Below are 17274 nucleotides of genomic sequence, written 5' to 3'. Positions count from 1 at the left end.
AGCCTGGTGGGCCGCCATCTATGGGGTCGCACAGTCGGACACAACTGAAGCGACTTAGCAGCAAGAGCAGCACAGGCCAAAGATTACACAGAAGCAACATGAAAACCTCCCTACCCAGTTCTTAGGTTATGTTTCTTAACTCATTTTACTACTTCTATGTCTGAAAGTGGTTCCCCAAAACAGGGTAAAGTACATTAGGTACACTGTAAATCAAACTATAATCTAGGTTTACAAAGAAAAAATAAGTAACACTCTCTTGCTGATGCCAATTACTTCCTCTTTAATATGGTCTTTATGAATGGTCTTGTCATTCATTTACCACCGAATCAAATCAACAGAGTCAACTCCTAAATAATCCAAAATGTACCAAGAGCTATTCTATTCTACCCATCCCAGTACTCTTCCTGAAACCAGAAGGTTCACATTATACAGCCTAGAATTCTCAGTCTCTATAAAGCTTCTCCTAATAATATCAATAATGCGACTGATAGTCACATTATTTATAATATGATAAAGCAAATAATGTTATTAGAAACCAATAACAATGTTATCAGAATGCTGTTAAGAAACAGTATCTTAAGGGAAAAGATCACAAATATTAAGAAAAAAGTTGTTAAATTTGAAATGTAAATTATTCTTTAAAAATTTTTTTTTATTACTATCTACTAAAGGAGCCTAGCAGCAATGACACCCTAGTAGCAGTGAACACACCCAGCACCGTAACCCTGGTTTCTAAAGAACATTCTCCACTAGAAGGGAATTCTCTGGAGAAATGGCTGACAAGTCTGGGACAGGAAAATTCAAAGTGAGCCTGGAAGAATAAAAAACAAAACAGAATTTAAAATCCCCCAAACAACAAACAACAACAACAAAAAGGTGAGCCCGGAATACCTTATTGCATTACAGGGCAAGAAGTGCTCACACGATGAAGGGCCGTGTCCAAAGTACACAGGGGGCTACCTGAAAGGGCACACACTGGTCAAATTTGCGATAATTAAATCAAAGAGAATAAAGACAGTAACTGCTTGTAATATAATGGGAAAAAAATAGGAAAATCTATTAGTTCAGTGGGGTTATTTAAAATAAGGAAAAAGGGGGGAGGGAGGAAGAAGAGAACTTTCCTTTAAAGAAGAATTTCATCTTAGGAAAAAAAGAATTAGAAAACCACTGTTCTTCAGTCTCTGCTATAATATCTGATTTGGTAAGGTTCAGTTGCTGCTGCTGCTAAGTCGTTTCAGTCGTGTCCAACTCTGCAACCCCATAGACGGCAGCCCACCAGGCTCCCCCCGTTCCTGGGATTCTCCAGGCAAGAACACTGGAGTGGGTTGCTATTTCCTTCTCCAATGCAGGAAAGTGAAAAGTCAAAGTGAAGTCGCTCAGTCGTGTCCGACTCTTCGAGACCCCATGGACTGCAGCCCACCAGTCTCCTCCCTCCATGGGATTCTCCAGGCAAGAGCACTGGAGTGGGTGCCATTGCCTTCTCCAAGGTTCAGCAGTAGATGCTAAAACTATTATCTTAAAGACTGTTGGGCTGTTGGGAGACAGAGGACATTCATATAGCCTGGAAGAATTGTTCAATAGATTACTTACCAGTTTTGCTGCATAAGGAGAAATCTACTTCTACGATAAACTGTCAATTATTACCTGATCAAACATTTTATCATTAACGGCAAGGCAGCCTGATACGATGTGCCTCCTGACTTTAAGTACAAGGAAGCACATGATATCACCTATGTGGCAACTCGTCAAAAATGCTTCTCCTCAATCTCATCAAGCCTCTATCTGTGTGCTATTCAACGTGGTGGCCACGATCCACATGTAGCTACTGAACTTGAAATGTGTATGTGACTAAGGAATTGAATTTTAATTGTTATTGGTTTACAAAGACATATATGGCTAGTGCTACCACACCGAACACTGCAGATATGGATCACTTCAGAAAATTTTACCAGATAACACTGCTCTAAGTAAGTTGCTGGAAATACAGAAGAAAAGGAAATAAATTAAAAGACACCTGAAAGAAATGATCAAACAAAACTAGAATGTGCGACAGTCTATTAGACAACGTCACTAGACTGTTAAAAAGTCACCATTACGGTCAGCAGGGTGTGGAAAGGCTTAGTGTATGATTTTATTTATGGTATAAATATATCTCTATCATAGCATAGAGCCTGAAAAGGCATACCACCAACTGCAATGTGTGAGAAAACAAACAGGTGTAATAGATATTTCATGATAACTGGGGACATTTGAATATGGAGTAAATATTCGATGACATTATGGAGTTATTATGAATCTCAGGTGCAACAATGGTATGTAGTAATGTAAGGGACTGGCCTTAAAGAGATTCATGCTGAAGAAAGAACAGAATTTTGAGGTAATGTGCCATGACAGCTACAATTTACTTTCAAATGGCATAGTCAAAAAAGGGTGTGGATATAAACACAGAGAGGTAAGGCAAATATGCAACAAGTCAACAGATATTATATCTAGAAGAAGGGATACATTGTTTGTTTCACTATTTTAAAATTATACTTCAGTTCAGTTCAATTCAGTCGCTCAGTCGTGTCCGACTCTTTGTGACCCCATGAATCGCAGCACGCCAGGCCTCCCTGTCCATCATCAACTCCTGGAGTTCACTGAGACTCATGTCCATCGAGTCAGTGATGCCATCCAGCCATCTCATCCTCTGTCGTCCCCTTCTCCTCCTGCCCCCAATCCCTCCCAGCATCAGGGTCTTTTCTAATGAGTCAACTCTTCACATGAGGTGGCCAAAGTATTGGAGTTTCAGCTTTAGCATCAGTCCTTCCAATGAACACCCAGGACTGGTCTCCTTTAGGATGGACTGGTTGGATCTCCTTGCAGTCCAAGGGACTCTCAAGCGTCTTCTCCAACACCACAGTTCAAAAGGATCAATTTACATGTATGTAAAATTTCATAGTTAAACAGTTGGAGAAAAAAAAATCAGCCACAGAACTACAGTAACATACTGTCATTTTTGTACTTACAGGTTTTTCTTTCTGCTAGGAACACGCATTACTTTTAAAATTAGAAAAGTGGGAAGCTGAAGTGGTCACCAAGCTCAATTACTAAATCAAGTAAACTGGCTACACTAATAGCACCACAGAATGCAAGAGGGTGCACTTAAAAGCCCCATACCAAGAGTCCGCTTCAGATTATACTGTTTCTATTCTTAAGATTAAAATGTCTACAAATCATTCTAATGGAAATTCCTAGTCAGAAGCATCTGTGTATTTAACACAGTCACTAACAAAAAAATGTAATATTGAATCAATTTTCATAAAGTCAAGAGTATCTATTAAATAGCTTTACAAATGCAAAACTGACAGTCACTAAAAATTCTCAACCGTTTTAAGGCTGACTCCAGAAATCATGATGGAAGTAACCTAGGAGTAGCCATTTACTATTTCTTAGCTGCCTGGGAGTAGAGAGGCGCCCTCCTCTGAAAGGAGAGAGAGCCCTTCCTTGCTCTGGGGCCAGAGCTGAATTCAACTCCTGATCATGTGAGCACAGAGCAAAAACGGAGCAGAGGGATTATCACAGCTGCCTCAGCCAAGCCCTCCACTGGAGGCGGTGTCTATGCCAAGGTCTCCTTTCATCCCTGAACTGTAACTGAGAGGAAAGGCCCTTTCTAAGTTCTCAGCTGCCAGAAACAGGAGATTCAATACGGATTTACTTGAGGGCCTTTGCCAGAGATCTTCGGGATTCAATCTGCCCTCTAACATAAAACGGCCTCACCCCAGCTTCCATCTAAGACATGGTATGTTTTCTCTGTTCGTTTTCTACATTCTAAATGATTTTTTCTAAGGAAAAGCTCTTAACTTCTTTCGCTATACTCTTGTGTGTATGATTTTTTAGGAGGGCAGAATAAATATGTTCCCAAACACAAACACGTATGCACATGTCAGGTGAACAAAGGCTTCCCTGAAATGTTTTATCACTGAACCACATTTTCCACTAAATTCTTAGAGAAGAATAAATTATAAGAATAAGATAATTATATACAATGCATTAATAGACATGATTCTTACATTTTGTAATGCTTTGACAAAGAAGCTAAAAATAACTACCTTCTTACAAAGTAAAAACAAAGACAGAGTAGTACTTATAAAAACATATATTTTCTTGGGGAAAGTGACATCCATCATATTGTTGTACTTCATGGTTTCCTCCTGAAGCTTCTGAGTATAACTGGCAAATGATATATATGTCTACTTTCTTCCCAACTTTTTATTTTGAAAAATTTCAAACATATAGAAAGATCTTTTGCTATTTTTTTAATCTATTTATTTGTTTTTGTCCACATGGCTTGTGGGATCCTAGCTCCCAGACCAGGGATTGAACCTCGGCCCTCTGCAGTGGAATTGTGGTATCTGAACCACTGGACTGCCAGGGAATTCCCTTAAATCAGTTTTGAAGATAAATCTATAGGTGCACATAGCCACACACTGGAGGAGGGCATGGCAATCCACTCCAGTATTCTTGCCTGGAGAATCCCATGGACAGAGGAGCCTGGTCGGCTACAGTCTATAGGGTCACAAAGAGACACGACTGAGGTGACTTAGCGCACATAGCACATAGCCATACAAGTACATTATTATTGGGAAGTTCTCCCGGAGAAGAGACAGGCTACCCACTCCGGTATTCTTGGGCTTCCCTGGTAGCTCAGATGGTAAAGAATCTGCTTGCAATGTGGGAGACCTGGGTTTGATCCCTGGGTTGGGAAGATCTCCTGGAAGAGGGCATGCCAACCCATTCCAGTGTTCTTGCCTGGAGAATCCCATGGAGAGGGGAGCCTGGCAGGCTACAGTCCATGGGGTTGCAAAGAGTCAGACACGACTGAGCGACTAAACATAGCACACAGAACATTATTATTAGTAACTCATATTCATGTGATTTGAAGTTCCTTAAAAATTAAGTAATAGAAATTCAGAAAATGCTATCTAAATAAAGCCTGGTTTTCAACAAATAAACAGGGTTGGTTTGTGATCGCTTTTGAGATTTACAGTAACTTACATCTGGATATAGTTTCTCGTGTTGACACTTCTATTAAACAACCCAATAGGTCCAAGGTTAAAAACCTTTATTTGCCTTCATTCATCATGTTGTTGTTCCTATTGTTTAGTCACTCAGTTGTGTCCAACTCTTTGTGACCCCATGGACTATAGCCTGCCAGGCTCCTCTGTCCATGGGATTTTCCAGGTAAGATTAGTGGAGTGGGTTGCCATCATGTAGGAGACTAAAAAATAAAACTATCTTCTTCCAAAAGTTTGGAGGCTTACCAGTTTACAGTTCAAAATAAAGTAAAAATCTGTAACACACATCATACACCTAATTAAGAACATGTCTTTTGGTTGTTTTCCATTATGAGCCTTTTAGTACTACTACTGTGGTTTTAATCTACTATGCATATACTATTTGATTACAACATTTTAAAAACAATTTTTAAAAATTAGTTGTCTACATTGAAAGATCAGGACATCTCACTATCCAGTTTTCATGCTTCTCTTAAAATAGCAGTCACACTGGGTCTTAATCGCCACATGAGAACTACTGGCTGGGCCTGACAGAAGCTGCCTCTGGCCTAGGGTAGGCTCTCCCCACTGTATGAGAGCCACACCCACCGTCAACCACCTGTCTGCTTCCCTATGGGCTTATGAGCTAGAGATCCCTTTACCCTGTTTTATTTACCATGCTGAAATGACTGAAAGTATTCTTAATATGTTATGATACATATTTTATGGTTAAAGTCCTGACATTTTTTTAAAGATTAAAGTTATTTCCCTAATAGATTCTATGATACCATATGCCCACTTTCCCTTCACAACTGTTTAGGCTGGGGCCAGAAAGTAGAGATGAAAACACAGCACAGTCATACAGAGCCTTCACTTTTCTCTCCACTCCACAGAGTCAAACACTGTGAGCTAATAAAAGTTGAAAAAACAGTGTTTCAAATTATTCCCCAGTAGTCACAGGCTTTTCAAATGTTCTACTTGTATATAACAAAAGACACGAAACACTGCTTCTCTATCAAACAGTTCTGAGATACCATAGGGAGCCTTCTGGTTGCTATGTTACATATGTAAGATCATACAACCTTTTTTTTTTGGAAGGACAGGGAACACATAGTACAGGAATTAGGATAAAAAGACACAGATTCTTAAAATAAAGTTCACTGTTTCACTTTCCATGTTTTTATCTGAAAATAAAACGAGATCAAGAAGGATTATGATAAATTCTTGATGGGTTTGACTTAAGTAAGGCTGAGATAATCAAGAAACAGCTTTGCAACCATGATCCTTGGTACCATATTAAGACATCTAGATGTTCAAATGGAGAAGGCAATGGCACCCCACTCCAGCACATTTGCCTGGAAAATCCCATGGATGGAGGAGCCTGGTAGGCTTCAGTCCATGGGGTCACAAAGAATCAGACATGACTGAGTGACTTCACTTTGACTTTTCACTTTCATGCATTGGGAAGGAAATGGCAACCCACTCCAGTGTTCTTGCCTGGAGAATCCCAGGGACAGAGGAGCCTGGTGGGCTGCCATCTATGGGGTTGCACAGAGTTGGACATGACTGAAGTGACTTAGCAACAGATGTTCAAAAAACTATCTTGAATGAAGGTGAATAAAATCAAATATGCTGTGAAACGTTTATATAAGACAGCGTATCAAAAATTTGAGGGAATTCTATCCTGGCGATCCAGGGGTTAAAACCGTACATTCAGTGTAGGAGGTATGGGTTCGATCCCTGGCTGGGGAACTAACATATCACAAGCTGCACGGGCAGCACAGACAAAAACAAAAACCTGAAGAAGGGCAGCAAGGTACAAGAAAGTTTAAAGTGACATCACTGACACTAAGAACTCTCCATGATGGTGCGTTTATGTGGCAGCACAACAGATGGCCAGAGCCTGAAGGCGCAGAGGAGAAGTGAGGTGTAGGGACACAGCCGATGAGGTCAGGAACAGGTTTTGTTTTTTTTTTAAGCTAGGTCTGTGCCAAAGGTTAATTATCAGGCTACCTACAGAAACTTTATAGATTATATGCTAGAAATGGAGATGGATGTGGGCCTTGCCCAGACATGAGGCAGCAGACAGAAGGAACTGGCATTTGACCTAACTCTCCGTTATCGCCGGCTACATTTCTCTAAAGGCAGAAGGTACCCATCTTTGTCACCCTTGAAGAGAATACAGCTGCAGCTATGCACATAATTTTTCCGTTTCTGTTTTCAGATGTTCTATATCTTTGTGGTAACACTCTTGGTTTGGCTGAGGTGACAATGGGTGAAAGAGATGGAAATTTAACAGCTGCACAGAAGACAGAACAGTTTCAGATCCAGCTTCTCTTTCTTCCCTGTCAGCCAGCAGTTTTACCTTTCCCATTGAATTAACAAGAAAGAATAGCTCTGAAAACCACACAAAGAACTGCTTTTCCTTTTTATTCCAGAGAGAGCATCACATGGCTGGCTCATACAAGCCTCTGCTAGAGATGCACTGTGACCAAGGCCCGTGGCCAGCCCTGGGAGAAAGCCTCGTCCTTCCAACCCTTTGAGGGATCACTCTAGCAGGACTTTAAAAACAACTGAAAAATGAAGGCAAGTTTCCACAAGGGAAGAGTTCAGTTCTTTAAATGTGGTGACTGGTAATGATTCAAGTGCTACAGATTGATCTGTTTCTGAGATTCAGGCAATATGCTAAAAATTTTAAGCTGGGTTGAACCAAGTTTCAGAGCAGGTTGAGTTTAGACTGACTTAATAACCTCATTACATTCACGTTTATTCAGAAAGTTTTCCTAGGAACAAGTATATGTTTAATGCAGAAAACTTGATAATCTAAGAGCTAACCCAGTGATAACCACTGTGAACACCTGGTGGACATTCTTTCCAGGCATTATGAGTATGGGTGCTAAGACTAGATGTTTTGGATTCAAATTTCACATTGAGCACATCTAGCTGGGCACAGTTAGTTTGCACAAATTACTCAATCTCACTTTTTTCTCACCTATAAAATGTAGATGATAACAGTTACTACCTCATCAGGTATGGTGAAAAAACAAGGCAACAAATGCTTAAACAGAGCTTGGCACCTGCAATGGTATTGTTCTTTCTATACAAGTAGACACATATTTATGCTTCACTAAGTGGTTTTCTATCATAAACACTGATTCATACCCTACTTTAATCTCTAGGGAATTTGCTGCAAATATTTCCCTGTGTTAATAAATGTATTATTACACACACAGAACCGCTGGTCCAGTTGCTGCAGGCAGTACTTAAGCACAGACTGCAATGCTTTTAAAGCACATGACCTTGCCATTCTGAGCTCAGTTAAGAGGAATAAGAAATCAAACATCTTCAAATGGCTAGAATGGATGTGATGTGGCAACTATGCCTGGAGATTGTAACCAATCAAGTCCTCTTCTCAGGAAAGCTGAGTGTGAGACACACAAAGTGAGTCAACAGATAGGTTAGTGACACACAAGGCAGGAAGAGCACCAAACAAAAAGTGATAAGCAGAAGGCAAGGCTGAGAAGAGCTCAGAAAGGCGGTGCCTCCACAGCGGAAGAGAGGCATGGTGACCAGGCCCGAGAGCTGCCCTGCGTCCCCACCGTCCATCCAGTCACTGTGAGAAGGCCTGCCTGGGCATCAGGGCCTGAGTTCCCAGCTCTGCACAGTCTGATGGGGCAGCGGCTGTGATACTGTCATATTCTTGTCTCTCAATTAACTGAGGGACCTGTAGATACATGTCTACTCCTGGCAATCCAAAAGGGCCTACCTCAACCACATTGATGTGGCTGCTCTAGTGGTCACCCCAAAACCTGTAGCACTTCCTTTCTTGAGCACTAGTTATATGTTAAGCACTGGGGATTAAACAGTGACTGAAAAGGAACAGAATCTGGCTACACAGAATGTAAGTCTAGCACAGAAGACAACTAGACAAGTGATATGAATAAAACATGATAAAGATGATGCTGGATACAGTCTTCCCGGTGGTCCAGTGGTTAAGACTCTGTCTTCCAATGCAGGGGCACAGGTTTGATCCCTAGTCAAGGAACTAAGATCCCACATGCTGCATGGTGAGGCAAAAAAAAAAAAAAAAAAAAAAAAAGATGCTAGGAATACACTGCAATGGAAACACACAGGGAGAACAAGACAGAATCACAAAGACTGCATGGAGGAAGACCTTCAGGGTGAAGCACAAAATTAGGCTGGTGTGCCAGATACTCCAGATGGCTCACTCAACACCCACCACCACCCAGGTGGACTGCATGATGACCATGCATCTTTGTTTAATTATAGTCCTTCTGTTTTTTGTCCACATCGAGTGGCATGTGGAATCCTAGTTTCCTGACCAGGGATCAAAGCCATGTCCCCTTCAGTGTCTTAACCACTGAACCACCTGGGAAGTCCAGTGAAGTGACAGTCCTGACTGAGTTATAGTAACTGGACCAGCTTTTCCTTTCAGGACACTCTGAATCCTGGCCTCATTTAACAGGAAAGGTGAAGGAGGCCAGACATATTTTATGATTTTGTAATGTTTAAAATGATTTGGCTTGTATAATTGAATACCTTATTTCTGAATGGGAATTTTAAGTTGAAAATCTTAGTAAATTTATGTACACTATGGCAGTGGTCCCAACCTTTTTGGCATCAGGGACTGTTTTAATGGAAGACAATTTTCCATGAACCAGGAGTAGGGGAATTGGCGGGGTGGGGGGCAGGTTGGAATTAAGAACATTGTTAACAATGTTAAGAACATTACATTTATTATACATTTTATTTCTATCATTATTACATCAGCTCCACCTCAGATTATCAGACATTACATACGTGCCAGAGGTTGGGGACCTCTGCACTGTGGCACTATTTAAGATTCACCTTAGCTATAAGTTTAATGACATTACTGATAAGGAGCCTCATAACACTTTCATTTTTTAAAAGTCAGACAACTGAAGTTCTTCAAAAATCAATCTGGTTAATTAAATTTACTATAAATGCAATCTGAAACATCTGAAAGTCTTCAATGAATTGGCCTAGGTATTATCCAAAGGCCCCTTAAAAATGACTAGTAAAATCTCCTATGCTTATAATACAGCCATCAGATGTATAAGCATTAGGAAAGAACTAAGTTTTTGAATGTCTGCTTTTATAAAGTCATGACATTTTGAAAACTAAATAAATCCCTGAACAGTGATTTCTGCTTACAAAACTACCCTTCAAGAACAATCAAAAACATCTACCTACATCCTCACTGATTTCAAGTTTTATTCTCTGTTAGCAGACATAGAATTGGAAAAGTCAGGCCCCCCCATTTTATTTTGATGTAAGCCAGTGAAATGTTTGCCTCTGTAATGATGCATTTCTCTTATATTGTTTGTACAAATATCTGATTTATTTGGTACTTTATTTTATTTATGGACTTCCCTGGTGGCTCAGATGGTAAAGAATCTGCCTGCAATGCAGGATACCGGGTTCAACCCCTAGATCAGAAAGGTCCCCTGGAAAAGGGAATAGCTACCCACTCCAGAGTTCTTGCCTGGAGAACTGCATGGACAGAGGAGCCTGGTGGGCTACAGTCCATGGTGTTGCAAAGAATCGGACACAACTGAGCGACTAACACACTTATTCTTTATCCTCTCAATAATGCTGGAGTAAAGAACAGGGTATGGTATGACTCTTTTCCCTGGAGGGGGAAAATTTGCTCAAGGTCTAGCAGGAGTCTTCAGGGCTGAGAATGGCAGGCAGGGTTTAATTTTGAGCTTGGGATTCCCTTCAAGACAGGAGGTGGGTAAGTGATGAACATATGAAAAGCGCAGTCTAATTACCTGTGCTGTACTGCTTACCTTCTGCTGTCCCAAGTCCCCTCTACTGCCCACTCTACCCCTCCTCCACCTGCTGAAGGCTGGTACGCAATTTCCAGGAAACAAAAGGGTCCCTGTATTTCCTCTCCAACTCCCTCACTGCATTTCCTTCTGCAGTCATCTAGTTTTCGACATCTTAGTTGCACTTGTATAACCGAGGGACATTTCAACCGTGGTACTCAAAACAACCAGAGTAGCAACTGATACTTTTCTGAGAAAGATGCCAAATCCAAATGTGCTCTACAGAGGTAAAGCTGTCAACTTGTCTCCCCACAACTTCTAAAACCAAGTTGCAAGGTTTGCCCAAGGTCTCGGAATTTTTTCCTTCCTCTCTATTCTAGAACCATCAGTCTACTTCAGGTCTTCCAACAACCTGTCAATCTAAAGAGCTGCAATAACTCTGTCAAACATCACTTTTGCCTTGGGTGCCTTGGAACCCACAGGAGTCAACTGGATTGAAATCTAAACTATGTAGCTTAGGTCCACCAGCTGACCCTACCACACTTATTTGAATAATTGAACCTTTGAGATCCTCCAGAAAGAACTCTGGTGATTTCCATCTGGGTATTTCTTCAGGATTTTTATGTTCCATTTGTCATAGAAGCTTGTATTAATTAAGTTCTATTCACCCAGCTGTGTACTAGGCACAAGAAGGGAGGATTTAAAATAGGAAACATAATCTTAGTCCTCAGAGGTTACAATATAATTATAGATACTCAAATATATGATAAAATAATAGTGTCATGAGCCAACATAACTCTGCAGGACTTCAGAGCAAGGAAAGAATTCCTTGGGTATTCTAAAGTGAAATTAGTCTAAGAAGACTTTGGCAAGGGCTAGACCCAAAAGAAATGCAGAACGCAGACCTTTTCTAAGCTCTATTTTATACGTTCTTAGAATCAGTCTTAAGTCCCTTCTGGAACAAGGAAATGAACCTATAAAAAGCACTATGTGGCCAAAGCAAGTACATGGGGCTGGTAAAAATTACATTACTGAGTCAGGACTCTTAGACAAGATAACATAAGCAGAGCAGAGTGTGGTGCTGCCACAAGAGGCTGTGGAGAAACACTAGTTCCTTCCTCCTGGTTTAGAATTGCAATTGCAATTTCACCAGTTTCACCAACAAAACTATAAGCCCTTGAAGTAAGAGCACCAAGATCTGACTTCTGACTGTTAACTGTAGAGTATCCAGTAAGATACACTGGGCATGGCCCAAGAACTCAAAACATATATGGTATCACGTTACCAAATAAAAAAGATACTATTGTCTCTCAAGTTGCACCTTTAACAGCTTCTGGCAAACTGAACTTCTGCTTTAGCCACTGCTCTACTGCCAGGACCCAGGAAGCAAAGGAGAACTAACACTACCTTAGCCTCAAGCAAAGGTTAACGAGAATAAGTTGCTTGTATAAATACTGCCTCCTTCTCTTATTTCTTAGGGCTGATGAACTATCTGATTCTCAATCTTCTGCCACAGGTAACAGAGGTAGAGCAGGCAGAGATCCAAGGGCAATCAGAGAGAACTGCCTGGTATAATTGCACACAGTCACTATTATGATCGCCCCTTGCAGAGAGAGCCTGGTAAATACCACCATGTCACAACCTCATCACCTCTCTGATCAAGGAGGCATGAGGTGAGTGCTGAGCGCCTTTTCTCTGCGCCCCTGAGTCTGTTCACACAGGGAGTGGTGATAAAGTAAAGAACTACAGGACCGTGATGGACGCATGGTGCAGCCACATCATTCTCAGCGCGTACCTCCTCACAGACTTCACGGACTGCGGCGGTGCCCGGCTCCTCCTCGGGCTCCATGCCCCCTCCAGGGACGATCCACCGGTCTGGATGACGACTGCTGCTCACAAGTAGCACCTGAAAGTCAGAGGTCACGCGGGCCGTTAAAACTCAAAAAGCCACACTGATATAAATTCAGAGTTTCAATGCCACACAAATAGAAGTACCTAGGACCCATTCTTTGTTGATACCTCTCCAAATCACTTTAAGGTAGCTTCCACTTCTGTTTGGAAAAGCAGACAATCTGTCCAGTGACAGCAGAAGGGCATCTGACCCAGTGGCCATTAGGTGTATCCCGCAGATTCTCAGTCACTTGCCCTGTCGACCCTTTCCTTTGTTTCTTTCTCTTTAGCCCTTTGAACATGCAACTGACAAAAACACTCAAAACAAACAAAACAAAACCAAGACTGTCACTGATGCACTGATGAGCTTGTGAGCACTGTGAAGAGCTGGCCCTGGCCCACAGTCCCAACTTTCCCTCCAAGGTTCTCACTCCTGTGTCTCCCAGGTCCCGCTCCATCTGACGGCCACAGGCTGACACTACATACGACCCAAAGCTCTAAGCGAGCGCTGAGAACCCAATGCTCTCACCAACATGAGGACTAGGGAGATTTCTTGTTGTCATGCTTTCACCTGAGGTAAAACTGGAATTCTTTTACTAGGAAACTTTTTATCAAGAAATGACACTTAATGGCCATTACTAAAAAGTACAAACAAGGCTTCCTTGCTGGCTCAGTGGTAAAGAGACCTGGGTCTGATCCCCGATCCAGGAAGATCCCACATGCCAAGGAGCAACTAAGCCCATGTGGCCACAACTACTGAAGCCCTGTGCTCTAGAGCATGTGCCCCGCACCAAGAGAAGTCACTGCAACGAGATGTCCACACACCACAACTCGAGAGGAGCCCCCACGCTCTGCAACTAGAGAAGAGACTAAATGCAGCAACAAAGACCTAGTGCAACCGAAAAAATTTTAATAATAAATAACTAAATGCTGAAGAGGATGTGGAGAAAAGGGAACTCTCCTATACGACTGGTGGGTATGTAGATTAGGACAGCCACTAGAGAAAACAGTATCTGCTGCTGCTGCTAAGTCACTTCAGTCGTGTCCAACTCTGTGCGACCCCATAGATGGCAGCCCACCAGGCTCCCCCGTCCCTGGGATTCTCCAGGCAAGAGCACTGGAGTGGGTTGCCATCCTTCTCCAATGCATGGAAGTGAAAAGTGAAAGTGAAGTCGTTCAGTCGAGTCCAACTCCCAGCAACCCCATGGAGTGCAACCCACCAGGGTCCTCCGTCCATGGGATTTTTCAGGCAAGAGCACTGGAGTGCGTTGCCACTGCTTTCTCCAAGGGAAAACAGCTCCTTATCCAGCAATTCCACTCTTGGCATATACTCAAGACAAAACTATACCTCGAAAAGACGCATGCATCCTTATGTTCACATTACCACTATTTACATTAGCCAAGACACGGAAGCAACCTAAATGCCCATCAACAGAGGAATGGACAAAGAAGACGCAGGGCGTGTGTGCATGTGTGTACACATATACACACAGACAGTGCGGTATTATTCAGTCCTAAAAGAAGAATGAAATAATGTCATTTGTGTGACATGGATGGACCCAAAGATTATCATACTACGTGAAGTAAGTCAGAAAAAGGAAGACAAATACCATATGATATACTTGTATGTGGAATTTAAAATATGACAAAAATGAATCTATCAGAAACAGACTCACAGACGTAGCAAAAAGACGTGTGGTTGTGGGAGGGTGGGGGGTCACTGGTGTTGGAGGGAAGGATCAGGAGATTGGGATTAGCAAATGCAAACTATTATATATAGGGTAGAGAAACAACAACGTCCTACTGTAGAGCACAGGAACTATATTCAGTATCCTGTGATAAACCATAATGGAAAAGAATATACATACGTGTAACTGAGCCACTTTGCTGTACAGCAGAAACTAACACAACACTGTAAATCAACTATACTTCAATAAAATTAATTTTTTAAAAAATGAAGTGAAAAGAAACCAAACAAACACAAAATATTGATCTAGAACATAGGTTACTAATTCAAACTTAAGCAGAATTCTAGGCATGGTTAAAATAAAATCTAGGACTTCCCTAGTTCCTTTTCCTTAACCCTCTCTAGGACAGATGTTAAACAAAGTTAGCTTTACTCCTCATTTGGAGATGGAGTTGGGTTGGCATTATTTCTAGAACTAAAGGAATCCTCAACTGCTCCCTAAACAATCTCTTTCTGGTGATGTCTTCTGAGCCTCAGGCCCTATTCCAAACCATATCCTCCGTCTGCCCTTCCGTGCCCCAGCACTCACCTGCTACTCTGCAGTCACCTTTGCTGCCTGAAAGAAATCACTCGTTCCTCTCTGGCCCTCATGGGTCCCGTGACTCCCTGCCAGGTAACTCTCCTCCCGTCATTTCCTCTCTCCCATTTAAGCTCTCTGCAACATCAGCCCTTGGAAACTACCTTTTTCTTCATCTTTAATCCCTTTCCTCCTGTCATGAATGATAAGATTCTCCTGATGCTGCTCTAAAAATCTGTGATCTGCAAACTGAGAGGGGATCACAAGCTGTAAGAGGGAAATCCATGAATCCGTATACAGTCACCACTATATAGCCCATGGGCTGAGAAAATACTGTCTTAAATTTACAAGCACTATTTTTTAAAATGTATATAAACTCTGCTTTGATTAATACAACACGGAATAGCTTAAAACAATATAAACTGGGACTTCTCTGGCAGTCCAGTAGTTAAGACACTTCCACTGCAGGGGGTGCAGGTTTGATCCCTAGTTGGGGAAAAGAGCCACAAGGAACAGCCAAAAGAAAAAAAAAAAGAAAAGAAAATCTGTAATAGTTCTTGGTTGGTGCGTATGTATGTTTAATCAAGGGATGTTAAAAGTACAAAGTGAGGGAATTCCCTGGTGGCCCAGTGGTTAGGGCTCAGGTTCAATCCCTGGTCAGGTAACAAAGATTCTGCAAGCCTTGCAGCATGGCCAAAAGAAGAATGGTAGTGCGAGAGGATGGGAGGACAAAGGGAGGAAGGAAGGAAGTACAATGTGGCAGTTTCACGAAATTATGCTTTTAAATAAGAGTCTTCACTGGACTCTTACTTCACATTATATACAAAAATTAACTCCAAATGGACCAACAACCTAAACCTAAGAGCTATATCTATAAACAGGGGTAAAGCTTAATGATCCTGGATTTGCTAAGATAGGCCAAATTCTTAAGACATGACAACAAAAACCTGAGATACAAAACAAAAAATGGATGAGTTGGACGTCATCAAAATCACAATCTTCTGTGCATCAAAGGACATTATCAAGAATGTGAAAAGATGATCTACAGAATGGGAGAAAATTCTTGGAAATTATCTGATAAGGGTCCAATATCCAAAATATATACCCAACTCTTAAAACTCAAGGGAAAAAAATGACCAACAGCATTTCTCCAAAGAAGATATACAAAGAGCCAACAAGCATGTGAAAAGATGTGATCAACATCATTAGTCACTAGAGAAGTACAAAGTAAACCCATCATGAGATACCGCTTTACACCTACTAGAATGGTTATAGTTTTTAAAATAACAAGTACTGACAAGGATGCAGAGGAACTGGAATCTTCATACACTGCTGGTAGGAATATAACAGTTTAGGCACTGCAGAAAACAGGTGGTTCCTCCAAAAGTTAAACATGAAATTACCATCTGATCTAGCAATTCCATTCCCAGGTATATACCATACCCCAAAGAACTGAAAACAGGTACTCTAACCCTCAGACACAAGTGCTCATGGCAGTATTATTCATAATAACCAAACAGGAGAAATAACTCAAATGTCCATCAACTCATGAGTGGATAAACAAAATGTGGCATGTACATAAAAGGATTAGTTTTCAGTCATAAAGAGGAATAACATTCTGATAAATGTTACGCAGTGGATGAACCTTGCCAACATTATGGTTAAGTGAAAGCCAAACTCAAAAAAAAGTCACATTATGTATAATTCCATTTATATAAAATATGCAGAATAGGTAAATACATAGAGACAGAAAGGAGACTGGTGGATGCAAATCACACCAATTTTTTAAAAGCCTAAATAGTGCCACCACTATCTTGTTCAGAGTCTACACTCCAGAGGAGTGGCCTTCCGGAAGGCTATCCTTAGTTTCATTATTATATAAAATCACTCCCATTAAAGAAAAAGGGGATCACTGCCATACCCATTCTCCTCAAAAACTGTGGCCAATCATACATTTCGAAAAATTTCTGATTAAAAAAATAAACCCAAATATAAACACATTTATTAATTCAAGCCAAAAGTTAAAAAAAAAAAAAAAGTCCTCCAAAAACTCTTTAAATAATGTCATATCTATTTAATCTGCAAGGGAGATTCCAGAAGGAAAAGTAGAAAAATGTGTTAATCCTTCACTGATTTGGTATATAAATAACAACATGTAGTCTTTCTTCCTACAGTTCTCCCACTTCTTGGCAAAGTGTTTACCAGCCATTCTAAATCTAATCATTTGCTTCAGAGGCTGACTAGGGCCATCCAATTAGGTTTCAGTCGAAA

The 17274-nt window shown here is 41.1% G+C and overlaps 1 protein-coding gene across 2 annotated transcripts in view; it reads right to left on the bottom strand.

Moving 5' to 3' along the window:
• The window catches only part of NUDT3 (nudix hydrolase 3), a 123514-nt gene that overhangs the window by 41163 nt on the left and 65077 nt on the right, over positions 1 to 17274 (bottom strand). For both annotated transcript variants that reach the window (XM_070360803.1, XM_070360802.1), the window contains exon 2: positions 12645 to 12755. In XM_070360803.1, the coding sequence (XP_070216904.1) occupies positions 12645 to 12755 (111 nt within the window). The remainder of the gene's footprint in view (positions 1 to 12644; positions 12756 to 17274) is intronic.

This window comes from Bos mutus, chromosome 23, assembly GCF_027580195.1.
Source record: "Bos mutus isolate GX-2022 chromosome 23, NWIPB_WYAK_1.1, whole genome shotgun sequence".
NCBI classification, from domain to species: domain Eukaryota; kingdom Metazoa; phylum Chordata; class Mammalia; order Artiodactyla; family Bovidae; genus Bos; species Bos mutus.
Note: the sequence above shows the minus strand (reverse complement) of the source record. Positions and strands in the feature narration are given on the sequence as shown.